At 31.0% G+C, this 18,045-nt stretch overlaps 1 protein-coding gene across 1 annotated transcript in view; it reads right to left on the bottom strand.

The window, feature by feature from the left end:
- Positions 1-1,260: 1,260 nt before the first annotated feature.
- Positions 1,261-18,045, bottom strand: part of LOC145306390 (muscle calcium channel subunit alpha-1-like) — a 226,126-nt gene continuing 209,341 nt past the window's right edge. The window contains exons 52-65 of the mRNA XM_080148481.1: positions 17,822-17,988; positions 15,733-15,798; positions 14,765-15,021; positions 11,060-11,105; positions 10,635-10,736; positions 10,185-10,285; positions 9,934-10,022; positions 9,054-9,186; positions 8,813-8,909; positions 8,384-8,542; positions 5,190-5,340; positions 4,801-4,917; positions 3,707-4,248; positions 1,261-3,423 (exon numbers count right to left, since the gene is read on the bottom strand). Coding sequence (XP_080004607.1) covers positions 3,246-3,423; positions 3,707-4,248; positions 4,801-4,917; positions 5,190-5,340; positions 8,384-8,542; positions 8,813-8,909; positions 9,054-9,186; positions 9,934-10,022; positions 10,185-10,285; positions 10,635-10,736; positions 11,060-11,105; positions 14,765-15,021; positions 15,733-15,798; positions 17,822-17,988 — 2,205 coding nt within the window. The 3' untranslated portion in view covers positions 1,261-3,245. The remainder of the gene's footprint in view (positions 3,424-3,706; positions 4,249-4,800; positions 4,918-5,189; positions 5,341-8,383; positions 8,543-8,812; positions 8,910-9,053; positions 9,187-9,933; positions 10,023-10,184; positions 10,286-10,634; positions 10,737-11,059; positions 11,106-14,764; positions 15,022-15,732; positions 15,799-17,821; positions 17,989-18,045) is intronic.

Here is an 18,045-nt window from a genome sequence, read left to right as displayed (position 1 = left end):
CGCTCCTCTACTTCAAATAAAAATAATTTGGAAGTAAATAATGCAGTTAAAATATATGGTGTGGAATAATTTAGGATTCGAACCCACAGCCATATTATTTACTTTATTTTCAAACGTACCCTACTTTATAAGCTTTATTTATCTTTTTTTCAAACAATAAAGATTTTATCTATTTAATGTTCCATTATTTTTTTTTGCATTTAAACATTTGTGTATCCAAAGGGGACTATGCACGAACGAGAGCAAGTGATTCAAAGCACCTTCCAGGAGTGATCCTAAATGTTTTTTTTTTTTTTTTTTTTTTGGGGGGGGGATATACTAGGGTTATGACTAATATCGTTATAATAATCTTTAAAAATAAGTTTCACTACGTTTTAATTGAATTAAACTTTGAAATGTTAGGCATTTTTTTGCTATATATCATCGAATGTTTTGTTAAGTTCAAACTGCTGTGAAACTAAATAAATCGTAACCCTAGTATACTCACAAAAAATATTTAGTATCACTGTGGGAAAGTGCTTAGAATCACTTGCTCTCGTTCGTGTATAGTCCCCTTAATGTAACATTATCAAATTCGCAATAAACAAGTCCGCAAACAATCGTTTACGGGTAGAAATAGATATGGTTATGTCATCTGATTATGAAAGAAATGGTAACTTTTCTATGGCATATAACAGATCTATAGTATAGATGTATATACAGACAACTACCTCCCTTCCTTTTTTAAAGACCTCTTTCGTCTGCTTCTAAAATACTAGGCTGTGTTAATATAAGCGACACTATTGGTTGATTTTCAATGGCCTAATAGAAAGGTTGCACAAGGCGGTTGTGATGGGGAGATACAGTTATTTAACCCTTTCTCCCTCTAGTTTTTTACTCTAATTGGCATATAGTCAAAACGTTTAAACTAATAAATTTCAGTAAAAGTACCCAAAGATTTTGAGTCAACGTAATTATAAATGTTGGGTACCAGTGTAATTAAGAGCTCAATGACCCCTCCCTCTGCTTATGGTTTTATTTGATTGGTTGGTTTCAAATAATCAGTGTCCAATCTTTTCAACCAATATATTTAATCTAAAGAAGGAGTATCCTGTGTATCATATTAGGTGATGTATACAAATTTATACTCCATTGTCTCGTTTCATTTAAAATGATAATTTTTATTAATCATAATAATTTTTGTTTCTATATAAATCAATCAGCAGACCAAAACACCAAACTTATATATTAGCAGATAAAAAAAAACGCAAAATGGCACATAAGGATGTATTTTAATTATCTAATATTTTAAAAATTATTTTAAATATATATATTAATAAAAATTACACCTAATATTAATATAAAATCTCCCAAATATAAATATTAACATTATATATAAACAAATAATTTTAAATAGAGTTTTTTTATTTTCTTAACAAGGACGAAACATTTCATCTAGGGCTGATTAAAAATTGGCAAATTCCAAATTTAGTCAGTGAAGTACTATTAACCCCTACTCCATCATGTTTTTGAGAAAGCTTTGTTAAAAAGATTCAGGTTAGGTAAGGTTGGGCTAAAGGTAGCACAATCCCCACAGGGCAAGTTATAGCAAATTTGAAAGGTGTAAATTATGAATGGAGTTTTCCTTCTTACAAAATATGGAATTTTACCGTCAGTATACACAAACAATTAAACATTTTAACAACAATTTTTCAAGGTTTCTTAAAATTCATTGTTAGACAAAAAAAATCAAAAATATTAATCATTTAAAAAAAAATAGTTGATTGTGAAAATGAATTATCAACATTTCATGAAAATTACATTTAGTGATTTTACATCGTTAAATTGAGATCGATATATTTTACTACTTCAAATATTTTTTTACTATACCGTGTTTTCCTTTTTTATTAATCCTATACAAAGCAAAAGATTTTAAAATTTTCTGTTAAAATTCAGCATTTTCTAAAGCTACTTATCAATAAAAATATCGTTTTTTTATGACCAGATGAATTTAGGCACTTTTAATGATAAAATTCATTAAAAAAAACAATAATTTTCATATTTATGATTTAAAAATATAAAAAGGCCACTTTAATTTTAATAGCCATGAATTAAATTTTGAAAGGCGCATTTTTAAACCTTCCACCAAAAAATTGGTGTAAAAATTTAAACATCTTGTTAAATGTTATTTTACTATTAACTTAATTTTTTATTCTTTACAAAAAAAATACAGCTTTTACATGAAAAATACATTACATTAATATTTAAGCTAAGTTTTCCATTGATTTTTCAGTTACAAATGTTATTTTAAATAAATTATTTTATTTACATTAAATATTTTATTTATGGTAACTTTTTCCTAGATAGATACCTTTTTTTTGGCAGCTATTTTTTTATGATTTTTACAATAATAATTTGATGAAATATGATGAGAGGCAAAATAAGGCAATTTCTTAAAATTGGACAAAATTTAAACTTTAAAATCTACTTTTTGAGATAAATAATTTGATTTTATGCTTTGAAAAGCATTCTCAAGAGTCTAAAATGTAACATACACTTTAGATAAACTTATAATACCCAAATTAATCACAAAACATTTAATAAAATTTAAAAAAGGAATAGTTCCATAGAATAAGATTTTAAATATGATTCATAGAACTATCAACTATCCCTTTTCTATAAAAATATAATGAGCTCAATTGAAAAATAAGCAATAAGATAATAAGCATCATAAAAATATGAAAAAGATTATACAACACATTTTATTATTTAAGTTTGGAAAGACTGGTTGGTTATTTTTTACACTTTTTAAGTTGATCATTTTTATGCAATTAATATTTTTTTATGCTTTTTATTATTGACTAGATGAGTCTATAAATATTAATTGAAAAAAAAAGTTTCCATTGTATTTCAATTTGGGAAGGACTTGGGTGTAATTGTTCTTTCTGCCATAGAAAAAAATGGCATAATGGGGATTATGAATATATTTGGGTTTGGCAGAAAACAGCTGTTCTTTAGTTTTAGCGGGAAATAAAAAAATGGCGGGAAAACAGTTGTTATTTTGGCGCGAAATATTTGAGTTTGATAATAGTTATTTCTCGCGTCGTATTATAAACAGCTTATATTATAAACTGGTTTTAATCTTATGATTGTACATTTCTATATTCGTAGAAAGATGGATATAATACAATGCTAGACATAGTTTTTTTCGTATGGATGAGAGCCGGTTCCTATCCACCGGATTCGAATGAATACGAGAAAATATATTATGAGGGTGTTAGGCTAGCCGCCATGTTTTGGCTAGATGGTGTGAGCGGCCGATGGCTGGAGTTTGTGGCAGGTGACAGCTGGCGATAATGACTAGACTTCGCAGGAGAAATCTGATTAGTGGTTGGCTGATGGTTCACAACCAATGAAAGGCTTAGATTCGACTTGTTTTGATCCCTGTGAAAGAAAAAAAAGTGTTAAAATAAATTCAACAAGCTAAGAATTAAATGAAATAGATATTTATCTGCTGAACCTTTTTGTTTTAAATTTATTCTTTGACTAGCATATTATAGACCGAGGAAACTAAACCTAATAATTATTAAACATTATTGTATTTTTTCCATTTCAATACAATTTTAAATAGAGACAAATAGAGAAGTGACTCAGTATTATGAGTTTCAGACATAAACGGATTCTTTGATGTCATGTTCTTATCCCTAAGCCTTTGGCTTTATCTTACCTGTCATCATCAAAAGGTGAACTATCCTGAAGATCATTCTGTTCATCCTCAAGATCGTTACAGCTTCCAGCAAAATCAAAATGTTGGCGCGCCTCCTTCAATCCAGCTACGTTAATCGCCGGACTCTGGTTGATCGGCGTGAAAAACGGACTCAAATTGGCGGATGATACTTGTGAGTCGCTGTAGTTGGAGACGGATGAATGCTTGCGCGAGTATTGTTGGACGGGCAACGATAAATTTGAGCTACGCTGCCCCTGAGCTGCTGGCGTGTTTTGTCCTTGGTGCCGGTTTTCTTTGCTATGATTTTTATTTGAGCTATTATTTGGCGGGATGAAGTTAACGCTTGCCGAACGAGTGCGCTCCGCGCCGGTCACCGGCGACACACTACGGCGGGCCGGGTCAATGTCCGACTTGCGACGCCTGGCATAGTCGTTTGGCACGGTGTCTGTGATAATATAGTCCATATCTCCGCCGCCAGATGGAACTATATCGTCATCATCGTCAAGGCCGAATTCAAAGGCAAAATTAGGCACCTCGTGAACCTGCAATACATTTAAATTAAAGCTATTATAAGAAAACTAGCTGCATCGTCACCTAGAAGCCTCTAGGAGCACTTAGGGTGGGAAGGGGAAATTCGACGCCTCCCCATTTTTATTTGGATTTTTAAATGTTTTGATTTTTTTGTGGGGGGGGGGGGTATTAGGAGGGTGAGGATACCCTCCAAATAAATAGTTAAAATTTCAAGAACCTATAAGAATCTTTACTGTAAAGGAGAACCATATCGGTTTAGAGGTTAGCGTGAAAAAAAGCTTTCTAGTTTGAGGATATTATGAATTGTTCAGTGCATAAATCGTCACCAAAAAAAGAAAAATGCTTTCGACAGGTTATTTTAGGTTAGGTTAAGTAAATTATGTTAATGTTTGCCCCGCAAGCTTAGGAATTAGAATCCGCAGGATTAGAGCCCCCCGCAGGAGAAATAGGAGAAAAGCTACTGTGAATACACGGCAAAACCCGCTACTTCGTTTTCTTTTCATGATCCGGATCAAGAAAGGGAAAACAAATTCATGATAGAACGGCTGCGCTTCTAAAATTACCTGTAACGAAGGGCTTTTAGTAACATCATCAAAAATGGAGTCGTTTTTAGTTTCAGGTTCTGGGGTGGAGGGTACAATCATAATATGGCTGCCAGGTGTTGAAGGCATACATTCTAATTTTCAATATATAATTAAGATGGCGCATAATTACGTGATTTATTGACAATACCAGCAAGGACATTTAAGCTCTTTTTTTGGACGTTGGGAAAAAATTGTTGCACAAATTGAAGTTCAAGTTCCAATTCTTGGGGCTAAATATATATTTTTTTTTTTTTTTTTGGGGGGGGGAGGGTCTATATTTAAAACATTAATAGCAATGCTTTCTTGTAATAATCCAGATAAAAATCTTACAATTCTTTAACTTTGAACCATATAAATTATATTCCTAAATATCCAGGGGATGTCGGCATACAGTCTAGATATCCAGGAGACGCGGGAAAATAGTTTCCCCCGCCAGAGCTAACCGAGGAGCGGAGGGGCATTGGACTGCCACCGGCCCGCAGCGGGCTATGACAGTCAGGGCTGTTTGATCCAGGAAATCTAAAACAATAATTTTCATCAGAATATTCTCCAATCTTATTTAAATCCAGGGATCAAAAGGGATAAGACAATAGCAAATAAAAATATGTACCTCGCAAATGATGATACATAAAATTACTCCAACAATAAATTGCAATTATTGGTTGAAACTTTTAGACACTCAACTTTATGAACCATCCAATGAATTAAAATTCAATAAAAATCCCATAAAAGTCCTCGAGCCAACGAATAAGAAAATATTAAAACTTTGAGGACTTATATATTAAACAACGCAATGTCCAATGTCCAACCTCTCTGATTTAAATCCCAACCAGGCCTTTAGAATTTAAGCACAACAAGTTGTTTATATGAAAAGTTGTGCTTTATTAGGGGTGGGAGGTGTGGTTTTGTTTGGCAAAAAAATTTCAAAAAAGTTCAGTATTACCCATAATCATATTACAAACATCTGTGATAGTGAAAAAGTTACAAAACCTTCATTCTCACATAAACGACCCCTTAAATATTGGATGTAAATATTCTTTATTTCTCCCTGAGGTAATCATTTATTTCCCTGAGGTAGTCATTTATTTTCCTGAGGCAGTCATTTTTTGCCCTGAGGTAGTCATTTTTTCCCCGAGCATGGCAACAGGTGAACAGAATCTCAGTTCTGCACCACAAGCCTCGCACGACTGAAGTTCCCAATCCCATGTCTATACAGTCATATTTATATGAAAATCTGAGAAAATATTTTTCTCATATTCATTCGAATCCGGTGGATAGGAACCGGTTCTCATCCATACGAAAAAACTATGTCTAGCATCGTAGTTTTTTTGGCCCGTGCCCAGTGGCGTGCGAAGCACTTTGTCTAGGGGGGGGGCATTTTGATTATATATACTAATTTTAAATAAGGGCGTTTTAAGGGGTGGGATTATTTGATTATGGGCCTTCTAGGTCTTATCCCTTCTTCCCCATCCCGTCCCCCATCCCTATTTCCCATTTATATCCCCCATCTCTTCTCCCCCATCCCTTCTCCCCATTCTGCAATGACCGAAGGGAAGGGAGCTAGAAAGCATCTTCGAAAAAAATGTACAGAAGATAATTTAACCTTCCCCCCCCCCCTTACCACAAAACATTTTTTATGGGTGGAAGGGGATGTTATAAAATCTCAGCAGGAAGGATGAATAACCCCATTAAAAAAATTTTTTTTGGGGGGGGGAGATAAAAATACTCATTTTGGAAATAATTTACCAAAAATTAACCTAATATGTAAAACTGATTTTAAATATTTCTTTATTGTATGACAACAAGGATGACAACATCTTTAAGTAGCAATGCACAAAAAATCATTAATAAAAACACAGACAAGTAGATTTAAAGAGCATCTGTTGAAATAAATATATATTTTAGATAGAAAAAGTCACAAATCCTTTTTCTTGTATGTTGTGTGATGACAGTCAAATAAATTACATACTGGATGCTCGAAACAGCGAGAAATTTTTTTTTTAATCTTATAATCCACAAAAAAATTTATCATACCATAAAAACCAAAGATATAAAGAACTATGTAAAAAATAAAAAAAATTACTTGTCCTTTCATCTACAGATATAAAAATCTCTTAGGAATATGGAAAACTTTGGGGTATAGTCTCTTTTGTGGCAACGCCTCTTGAGGGGCATTTCATCATATTTTCATAGTAGCTTTTAATAAAGACAATAGTTAAATAGACAACAAGAGTGGCGTATTTTATCAAGTTAGGAATATAGAGTGTAGTAAGTTTTTAATGAAAATTGCCATAAAAAAACATGTCTTTTTGTAAGGGTACACAAAAAAAATGATAAACTTATCCTGAAAATAATATGACATCATATATAGTTATTCATTTAGACAGACATACAGTGTTGAGAAAAAGGCTTAGATAAGTATTAACGCTGTTTCTTTTTTATATAAAATAACTTTTTGATTAAATATTTGTTGTTTACACATGTTTTTATAGAAATAAAAAGAAAATATACAATGTGATAAAAAGCAGAAACCATTTGGAAGGGCGCGAAGCGCAAATTTTGTCTTCAAATATGCAGGGAGGGAGGGGTTTTTGGGCTTTTTATTACACTAGTCCCCAATATTTTATATAAAATTTTCTTATTCATTGGCTCAACAACTTTGGGGACTTTAATGGAATTTTAATTAGTTGGTTAATTAAGTTGAGTTTCCATACATTTCATCCACTAATTGTAATCTATATAAGGGGTAATTTTGTGTATCATCATTGGGGATGTACAAAATTTCTTTGGTAAAAAGTTTAAATTATACAAAATAAAATACTTCCTATTACCTGGTTTGTTATGTTCAGCGAAAAAAGATTATAACCTAATTTCTACACTAATTAAAAAATTTAATAAGGTTAAATGAATAGTAACTGTCTGATTGGCGCGAAGCGCCAAAATTTTTTTTTTTGTTGAGTATTTCTTGATCTTTTTTTTTGGAAACTGGGATAGTTTTGCTTTTTGTAGGGTAGGGGGCAAAAAGGGGCATTTTTGTTGACCAGGGGGGGGCAAAATAGGGCATTTTTCAACATTTAGGGGGGGGCAGGGGGGGCATTTTGGTCGCTAGGGGGGGGGGGGCGATTGCCCCAAATGCCCCCTTCGGTTCGCACGCCACTGCCCGTGCCTACGGCACCTAGGGGCTAAAAAACTGGTTTTAATCTTATAATTGTACATTCTATATCCGCGGAAAGCCGTTTATAATACGATGCGAGAAATAACTATTAAAAGATTTTTGAATTTTTTTTGAAGATTTTAGAATTTTTATTAATTTATAAAAGAAAGCATAATTAAAACACATTTTAGCATAAAAATGAGTTTTTGATTAAATGAGAATTATATTCCTATCCAGTTTTTTGTTTAGGAATGAATATTTTTTGCACTCATGAATAAATGAAGAGCTATCGCTCCATATTTATTCCCTCGGGCAATAAAATATTAATTCCTAAACAAAAAACTGGATAGGAATACCCCATTCCTGATTTCTTTGATCATATGACTATATGACTATAATAAGGCTTACCTGAAAGTGTTGAAAGCAAAGGGTGAGTTGGGGAAGGATGTGTATATGCTGGCCGGCGTGTCTGGTGGCCGCGGGGTGCTGGAGCGAGACCTGGACATGTCTGGGGTCAGGCTCGGGCTCAGGTCTGCACGGATTTTGATGCGAGGTAGGCATGGGGATCTAAAATAGATAGATCGTCTATAAATCTACTGTTTTTTTCTATATGTCTTTTCTTATAACTTATTAATTTATTTAATTTTCCATCTACTAAACCACTATTTACTTATCAATCTATTCTCTTTCGATATCTTTCTTTTTATCTTCACATTTTCTTAAATATTGGTATGGAACTGTACAGAGAACTAATCTAATTTTCTTTGCTTTCTAAATTTATTGATAAAGGCCACAAACAACTAGATCTTTTTGTCAACCGTCTTCATATTTTTATACCTGAAAGGAGAATGTGGATATAGTAAAGACTGTGAGCTGTACAGGTCAGGTTCCTGCTGGTCCGGGTCTGTCCTGCCAGTCGCTCCAGAATCTTCACCTGTAAGAAACATTTTTAAAAAATAAAAAAAAAATGGTTGCAAGTTTAAAGAATTGTGCTCCTTAATACAGCTTGCATTTTACAAAAAGTCACAGAATACAAATGAAGTAAAGCTAAAAATTAATATAAAAAACCCCTGCTTACCAGCTAGATCAAGATTGCTCATTGAGTGGAGAGACTTGACATCATAGTCTATTTCCTGGGGGTTCAGTAGACGATCATATAATTCTTGTCTGCTTTCCGGGAGATGGCGTAACAGTTGCAGTTCGTCAGAATACTAAATATAAATTTAGATAAACAATAAATATATATGCACTATAAATTCAATATAAAAATAGAGGCATAAGTAAAAAGATGGATAGATAATTAGATGCTCTGTATATCTGATTTTCTAGTTTCTATAGCCTTAATCAATTCTATAAACTTTAATTTTTAAATTTATACATCAAACTGTCCCACTTTGCATCAATACATTACAATCCTTCTTCTACTTTATCAGTCAACCAAGCAATTAAAACAATGAATCTATAATTCATCAGACATTCTAACATTTTATTTATCTACTAGCGACTACACCTCCTAGAAGTAGAAGTTGGAAAAGTTGACCTCTACCCCCCATTTTCAATTTAAGTTTTAAAAAGAAAAAAAAATGTTAGGGGGGGGGCGGGTAGTTTTTTTTATGGGAGAGTTGAGTTACACTCTCCAAGAATAGTAAAGAAACTTCCCTACACCTATAGGAAGCTTAACTGTAAAGTAAAACTATATCGGTTCAGCGGTTAACAAGATCCTTCGCAACAGACAAAAAAGCTTTTATAATAAGATTAATGTAACAATCAATCTTTCAATCAATAAATAAGTCAATATAAACATAAGTCTATCAATCTACATATAATCCACCAATACATCTATCAATCAATAAACAAATCAGTCCATCTTCTATTAATAAATACACCAATCAATCCATCCAATTCTTACCTGCCAATCTATCTATCTATCAAACAAAAAAACGATCATCAATGACTACCTGAGATTGAGGTGAGACACAGGAATAATTATATCCAGGACTGGAGACCCTGGAGGATGATATTGGGCTGGCTGTTCCTCCGCATATACCTGGAAATGGCAGTTATAGAGAAGCCGCGAGAAAAAAAATCTCTAAAAAAAAGGTCACTTGTGCTTCTAATAGTTCTTGAAAATGTGTTTGTATTATATATGTAGATTAGATCAACTAAAAAAATGTTTTAAAATAGCAAGACAACTCTACAATTAACTAACCTGACGCGGCTGTACTGACGGCCAGCTGTTGGCTAGCTGCCTCTCCAGCTGTTAGAGTTGAGGATGAAGGGGGCAGGGGAGATTGAGAATTGCTAGGAGTTCTAAAACCAAGGATTATAATAGCTTTATCATACTACTTAGGGATACACAGAAAAATTGATAGGAGAAATAATTATCTTCCCCCAAAATTAGCAAGCATAAGTTCTTTTGTTTAAAGAATTTAGAATGTTAAATGAGTCGGGTCTAAAAATTATCAAATGCTTTGTAAAGTTCGAGGTGTCGAAAATTTTGAAAAATAGATCAATGAAGTAATTATACCAAAAAAGCCTACATTATGAGTAATTTAAAAGCTTACGGAAACCTAATTATCTACTTTTGCTCTTAAATATGTATATTCCCCATGTGCACCTTGAAGCTAAAGGTTCGAAATTATGTGCACATAATCCTTGCCTAGGAGACATGTGTTGTGGGGAAATGGTAGATAATTGTTGGCTAGTGGCAGATGAGGGGAACATGGAGTGGAGGAAAGGGTGGTAACCACTCATTTCATCTATAGGAATCAAATATTTCAAAATTCAATAGCAATTTGGACATGGCAAATTAACAAAACAGCTATGCCTCATAGTTTGATTTTTATATTTAATAAAACTAATATTGAATTAAACTTCAAACATGCTCCAAAGCTTAGGAAACCTTAATTTGTCTAAATATATGTATCACAAATTAATTTTGGTCGGAATAACGTACTTATATAGTAGCTTTAATTTTATAACAATTTTGAAAATCTTTTTCTTAGACAGGAAGTAGAAAATAGAGGCATAAAATTTTCTTTGTGTACTATATCACATTTTTCATAATTTTAAATATTTGTTCCTGGAGGGCTCATTGGACTGACAGGTACTGATTTGTGGCTACCATTCACTAAATAGATACATTATTAGATGGATGAATGAATAAAAGGATAGATAATGTAAATTGGGACATAAAATCTATCATAGAACAGATAAAAACTTTAGTACAACTGGAAATCTAATATGAAAATCATACCTTTTTAAACATGTACTATGATTTTTATCAGCCCTCTTCTAATATTTGTTATATAGAATATTAAATTTTTTTAATATAAAGTATGCTAGAATACATATGCTATTCTGTAAAATAAAGTATCAAGGATAACCTATATTTCTATTTCTAAAGTTCCTATAAAAAAGGATACATGTACTAAGAATTTTCAACAATCTAAGATATTTTTCTTTTTATTATCAAAATATTTGTAAACAATTAATATCCGATTTAACTATTGTTTTTAATAATAAATAACCAATTTTATGATATTTTTTCTTATGTCCTGAATCTAAAAAAAACTATGAAATAAGAGAAAGTATTAATAATCAAATTAGATTGGATAAGATCATGCTTTTTGGCAATGAGACAGAAGTAAAATATACACATACAACTACATACACAATATTGGACAATGGACATCCTTTTATTTTTCATGACTTAAAAATCTGATCAAATCAAACTATTAATTGATTTATTAATATAAATTGTATTTCAATTTGACTCTGTAAGCATTATGGTTCAAATTATAATGGAAAACATTAAGTCATGGAAAATATTTTGAAACTTACGCATGTGCAGGAATAAAGCAAGCAGGGGACAATGACAAAGCATTAAACTAATTTGATGTTTTTTATTTCCATATTTATTTTTTAAATAATGAATTCTTAAAATCTTTAGTTTTTTTGTTCTAAGCTCAAAATCTGCTAAGAACCATGAAGAAAAATTAATCTATAAAATAAGATGTTTACTCAAGAAAGAATTTTTAAATTAAATTAGAAAATTGTCAATTTTTTTGTAAATGAACTAACAAGTAGTTTTATGTTTATAAAATATTTCTAACTACAATTTTAATAAGTGTTTTTATACACCTTTATCGAGCTAAACTAAATAAATATTGATTTATAGTTCTCTAAAATACCTAAATAGAAGCTTTTAAAAAGATATTAGACACTGGACAGGTTAATCTTTATTGTGTAGGATTATGGCAAAGGCATGCCTATCTAGATTCTAAAAAAGCATGATAAAACTATATATTGATGGCAAAAAGGGTAGGTAATAAAAAATTATGACATGGCGCCACGCATGCGTGCCTGAAGGAACTAATGATTTTAAACTTTAACGCGGCATTTACGCATGCTTACCATACTCCGGTATAGAGGTAAGGTATACACGTGGTGGCATCCTAGACAGAAATATGCAGTTTAGATATGCAGTCAACATTTGGATTATTATTTCTTAATTTATAAAATGTGATAAAATTGTGTTGTCTATTTCTTGGGGGATTGATTACATATTACATACAACAGTTTTAAAATTCTATTAAAATATATGAAAATTAATTAAAAGAGTTTATAAACATGAAGCAAACAGGGTAATTTCCAAGAAAAACTGTAACTAGCAGTGTATTTTCACAAAAGAGCAACATTTCTTTTTACCACAGAACAATTGTAAATGATTGACAAAATAGTTTGAGGAATACAATTCATTAGGTATAACTAATTCAGGGAATGTTGGCATTTTAGTCAGGTAATTACTATTTTCAGGCATTTTACAGGTTTTGGCTTTATAACTTTTAGATCTATCAAAAAAATAACAGTTGAAAAAATATTATAATAGGGTTAACATAAGGGGTAGCCAGTTAAAGACCTAAGAAATTTTATCAAAAAATAAAATTAAGTGAATTAAAATCAAGTGATTGATTTAGTAAAAAAATAAAATTCACTTATGGTTTTAATGAGAAAAAATTATTGTGATTGTAGACAGATATATTTCAACATAGAAGGCTACAAAAAGCTGGGTTTACATCTAGATTTCATATATGTTTCATATATCACAAGTTATGAAAAATTAATGTTTGTATATTTTCAATGGTCTTACATTAATCTAGCCACCTTTGATGAAAAGTTTTCATTTTAAAAAAACATTTATTTGGCAAACATTATTTTTCCATGAATAAAACATCAAATTTTACTGATATATACTAATTTATATACCAATATACGGTCCCAAACGTCGAAGTGGACAAACGTCGGAGTGGACACTTAACCTAACCTAACCTATTTTAGACCTTCTTATAGGTTTTTTTTAAATGCCTAACCCCTGCGGTGGGCTTATTTGTTCATTCATATCTAAATCTAACCTAATCTGTATAGAAATACTTAATAAAATTAATATTTTAACACTCCTGCGTTTGTCCACTCCGACGTTTGGGACTCCTGCGTTTGTCCTGGAACCCAATATACAACATTGATTGTTTTCATGATCATTTGCAATGAATATTAAAATTGCAATTGACTTTCTTCTTTCAAAATTGACAAGTTAAACTATTTTCTAAAAGCTTGGGTAGAATTGCAAGGATCCTCCAAGTATTTAAATGTCTTTTTTAATGTTACAAAAAAACCGAATTTTTGTAAAGACTGCTTATTTTAGGTTCATCCCACACAAAAACATAAGTACAAATCCCAACTAACTCCAGAGATAGAAACAAGTATTATTAAAAATTCCATAAAGGTGCACTTTTATTTTCTATAAAAGAGGGTCATTTTTTGTGTATTTTCTGTAAAATTTTCTGGTTGTGTTTTGTCAAAAGCACGTATTAAGTCAAACTGTTCTTAGTTTTGACAAAATGTTTATAATTAGAAACAGTTTGACTCAATAATCACATTTGACTAAATTCTAAAACACAACTTTTCAGAAAATACATGAAAAAAATGACTCTCCTTGTAACTTTGTCATTCATATTATTAAGCTTTATCAGCCTTGTTTTAATTTTTACCATCCATAATAATTGTCTCTATCTCTGAAAAATTGTTTAATTAGACCATGCAATGTACAACAGCAAAACAGTGACATTTCTCAGACATTTAACATCTTGTACAGACTGATTGCTATCACCATCCCTTTTGCAGCAAGAAGACAACCCATATCCATAGGGGTAAAAAAGCTAGGGTTCTGTGGGGAAGGAGGGGGGGGGGGGTTATAACAATATTATGAACGTAAGGGTTTTTAGATGGAGTTATTTTGCTCCTCTTGTAAGTAAGAATATTAACATAATTTCTATAACAAACCTTTATGGAAGAGAAGCAAAACTAATCCCAAAAAACAAGTTTTTACGTAAATGAATCTAATATATACCTTTTCTAGAGAAAGATATGAATCCTATAACTTAAATGTGTATTCAGTTAACAGATATTTTTAAAAGTTAAAGCTATGTGCAAAAGCAAAGATGACAGTATGCCTTTTTTCACACTGGAAATTTATGAAAATTAATTTAAATCTGCTTTTAAATAACAATATAAAAAACATGTCTTAGGATTTTGTCCCTTTAATTGAAGGATATATAACATCTTTGTTATTAAGCAGTATTTTACAACATATTTTTGATTGAAATTTGTGTGTAAGGGATTGGGAAGAGTGAGAAGAGTACAACAGTGAGAGGTAAACACTTAGAGGTTCTATAAGGGTATGGTAATAATAACATCAATCCAGACGATCAACAAACAACATCAGCTTACAAGGTGGAAAACTGTTGCGCTGACAATCTGCTGCAGTGGCGCCTAGCGGCAGAATCGTGAACTCTGCATGGGGAAGACGACGTCCAACGGCTAGAATGCCTGCTGCGGCATTTGAGGCAGTGGTGGTGGTTTGAGGCTCAGGGGACCAACGGGCTGTGCCGGATACAACGTCAAGAATGACACTGCCATACAAAGCGGGTGGCTCTTCAGTGCTTAGTGTTATGGGCGGAGTATCTGTCCCAGAATACGAGGAGAGACTGCATAAAGGGAAGGAGAGAGTTAGTGTTTTATATAAACTGCCACGGTAATGTAATTTCTAGGTTGGGATGGAATATTATTTATTTCGTTACTGGAAAGGAAAACAATAAAGTTAATTCAACTTTAGAAGGGATAAAATTCCATAGTTAGGTTTCAAGTTTATAACCATTAAATGTCCAAAATAAAGGCTTATGATGACTATAAAACTTACTTTTAATGTCATATTATTAATAAATAAATATTTAAGTTACAATATTGTGTAGTGTAACTCACATAAAATAGATGGAATATCTCTAAACATTAAACTATCTTATAAAAACAAATTTTAAGAGAATATATTTGATATTAGTCACCTAAACCAATTGAAAGATTAGTAAACTATGATCAAATGTAAGTGTGTTATAAAAATTGAGGAGCAGAATTGTCACTTTTTGATACTTGCATATAAATAATTTAGTTTTCACTTGGCAGTTGAAGGACAATGTAGAAATACTATTTCAAAAAGTGACTTTTACGCACTCCCCCTTTAATATCAAATCATTTGCGTTTCACCAAAACCCACTTTCTTATAACAATTTGTTAGTTTAGCATCAATATTAGAAAGATAGCAATAGCACTATATTCAAGTTGGTAAGTAGACAAAATACTGAATACCATTAATAAAATTCATTCGTAAATTCATTGTAGTAAAACTAGGGAAAAAGATTTACCTGTGATTGTTTTCAGAATTACCATTGGCAAGGCGAATTTGTTTCAACATTACATGAGAATCATTACTGAAATAAAAATACAATTGTTAGCAATTCTAAAATTGATCAATCAAAGTTAAAAGTAGATTATTATTTGTCAGAAAGTCCCTAAAATCTTTTAGATGTCTATTTTTATCAGCACACAAGAAATAGAATTTACAGACCAACAGATAGTTATACAGTTTATTAAAAATAACGAAAAGGACTATCTCTAATAGCAGCCGAGAAAATCACTTTTTTTCCATATAATTTTCCCATTTATTTATCATATATCTATCTAATTATCCATTTATCACTTTATCAATCTGTCAATATATTCAGAGAGGAAAGGGACATTGGACTGTCACTGTCAATATATACAGAAAGGAAAGGTACATTGGACTGTAAATGACAAGTTGCATATCCTTTGGTTACTTTTATCAAATTTTGATAAATTGGTTATTTGTGTATCATCATCGGAATGTTCATCAATATTGTCTAATCCTTTAAAATCTCTAGTATGTCACGCTTGGTTTTTTATTAAATGAATAAGTTAGGGTACAATGTTTGGTACTTTCGATATAAGTAAATGATAATAAAAAACCCATAGAATGCGATAATAACTTCAGAAAAATCGAAGAAAATAGTTTTAATACTTAATTAACGTTTTTAAGTTTTTCTTCAAAAAGTTTAGATAAGATGCCTTTAAAAGTCGTCTATGATTTTTTCAGGGATAAAAATGTAACTTTAAAATAAGAATTACAACATATTTTTTCAATTAGTACAAAGTAAAATTTTGAACATTTTATTGATCAGTATATTTTTTAAAATGTGAAGTAGAAACCTGAATATTTTATCATGAAAATTGTGTTATGATTTGATTGTCTGCTAGATTACAAGAAAAAAGATACTGACAGTACTTGTTGGTTCTTTAAAATTAATTAGGTAGATTACTTTCAGAACCCCTCTTTTTGCAACGTTATTTCAATAGAACAGAGCCGTAGTCTTAGTGTACTCAATATCTAGACAGCCAACCATTGTTTTAGAATTGTTCAATTTTTTTAACTTCTGATAAAAACAGAATTAATGGTATTTTTGTTAATATTATACCTCCAAGAAATGGCTATACTTCCCAATCATATGTTGTGTGATATTTAAGAGGAATTATTTTGATATAATGTCATTAAAATATTCGTTAAAAAAAGTGCTATTCTAGCTTATACTTTACATTTTAATGTGTATGATAATTCAAATAAAAGATAATGAAGATTTATATTATATTTAATTGTTATAATTATAAAGAAAAACCTGGAAACAGTAAAAAACTGACTTTATTTTATTGACGTAGGGAAAATTTTGTCAAATATTTGAATAAAAAAACAATATAAATCAAAATAAATTATTTTTAATATAGTCACAAAAAGGCTTAATGAGTTTAGGAAATATTTCATTCACTAATCATGTCATTTAAACTCTATTATATAGAATACAGAGTAAAAAGATGTTCTCGTTTTAATTTTAAGTAATTTGAAATGCATTTTAATACCTTTTAATGATTTATTTTTTGAAACATCTTTTTATAGAATGTTATTGATTTTTGAAGTTATATGTTAAAATGTTTTTAAATTTTGTTAACATTTTGTTTTAAATGTAGAAAATTGGTAATTCTAAACATTCAAAAAATGATTTTATTAAATTTTCATCACTTAAATTGCATGTTTGATGAAATTTTCAACTGATAATTCAAGAAAAATCGTTTAAGTTTTATTATATTTTACTTTGAAATGTTAAAAAAATATAATTATTGTCAAAATGTGGAAGTTATACTTTCCTCAAAAAAAAGACCTAAAACATGCAAAAAAAGTTTTAAAACCCGAGTTATGTAGTGGTTCTAAAAAAGGTTGCGAATTTATGCAATTTTCTTGCAAAAAAATTTTTCTAGGATTTTAAAAATAGCAAAGGGTGTTATTAGACGTACTTACAGATACAATTGCAAAGTCATTTTGGCCAAACACTAAAATAAAGTTTTGACATCTGAGGGTCCAGCCGTGATGTATATATTTCTACCTACCTATGATTAGGAAAGTATAAGCTGAGATCATCTTGAGAAGGACAGACCCTCCCCAACTGAACATTGTTCATGGCCATATTTCTGAGGCTTCCCTTCCTTCGCATTGTGTTCATTACCGACCCGAAGAATGGTAGGTTCCTGCGGGTGTTGGGTTCAAGCTCTACATTCTAAAAAATAATTACAATGATTTTCATTATTTTGGGGAAAATAGAGAGATAGATAAA

This window comes from Acartia tonsa, chromosome 14 (genome assembly GCF_053477335.1).
Source record: "Acartia tonsa isolate MP-2025a chromosome 14, ASM5347733v1, whole genome shotgun sequence".
In the NCBI taxonomy this organism is placed as follows: domain Eukaryota; kingdom Metazoa; phylum Arthropoda; class Copepoda; order Calanoida; family Acartiidae; genus Acartia; species Acartia tonsa.
The sequence above is the reverse complement of the archived record's forward strand: the minus strand, read 5'-3'. Positions and strand labels throughout refer to the sequence as shown.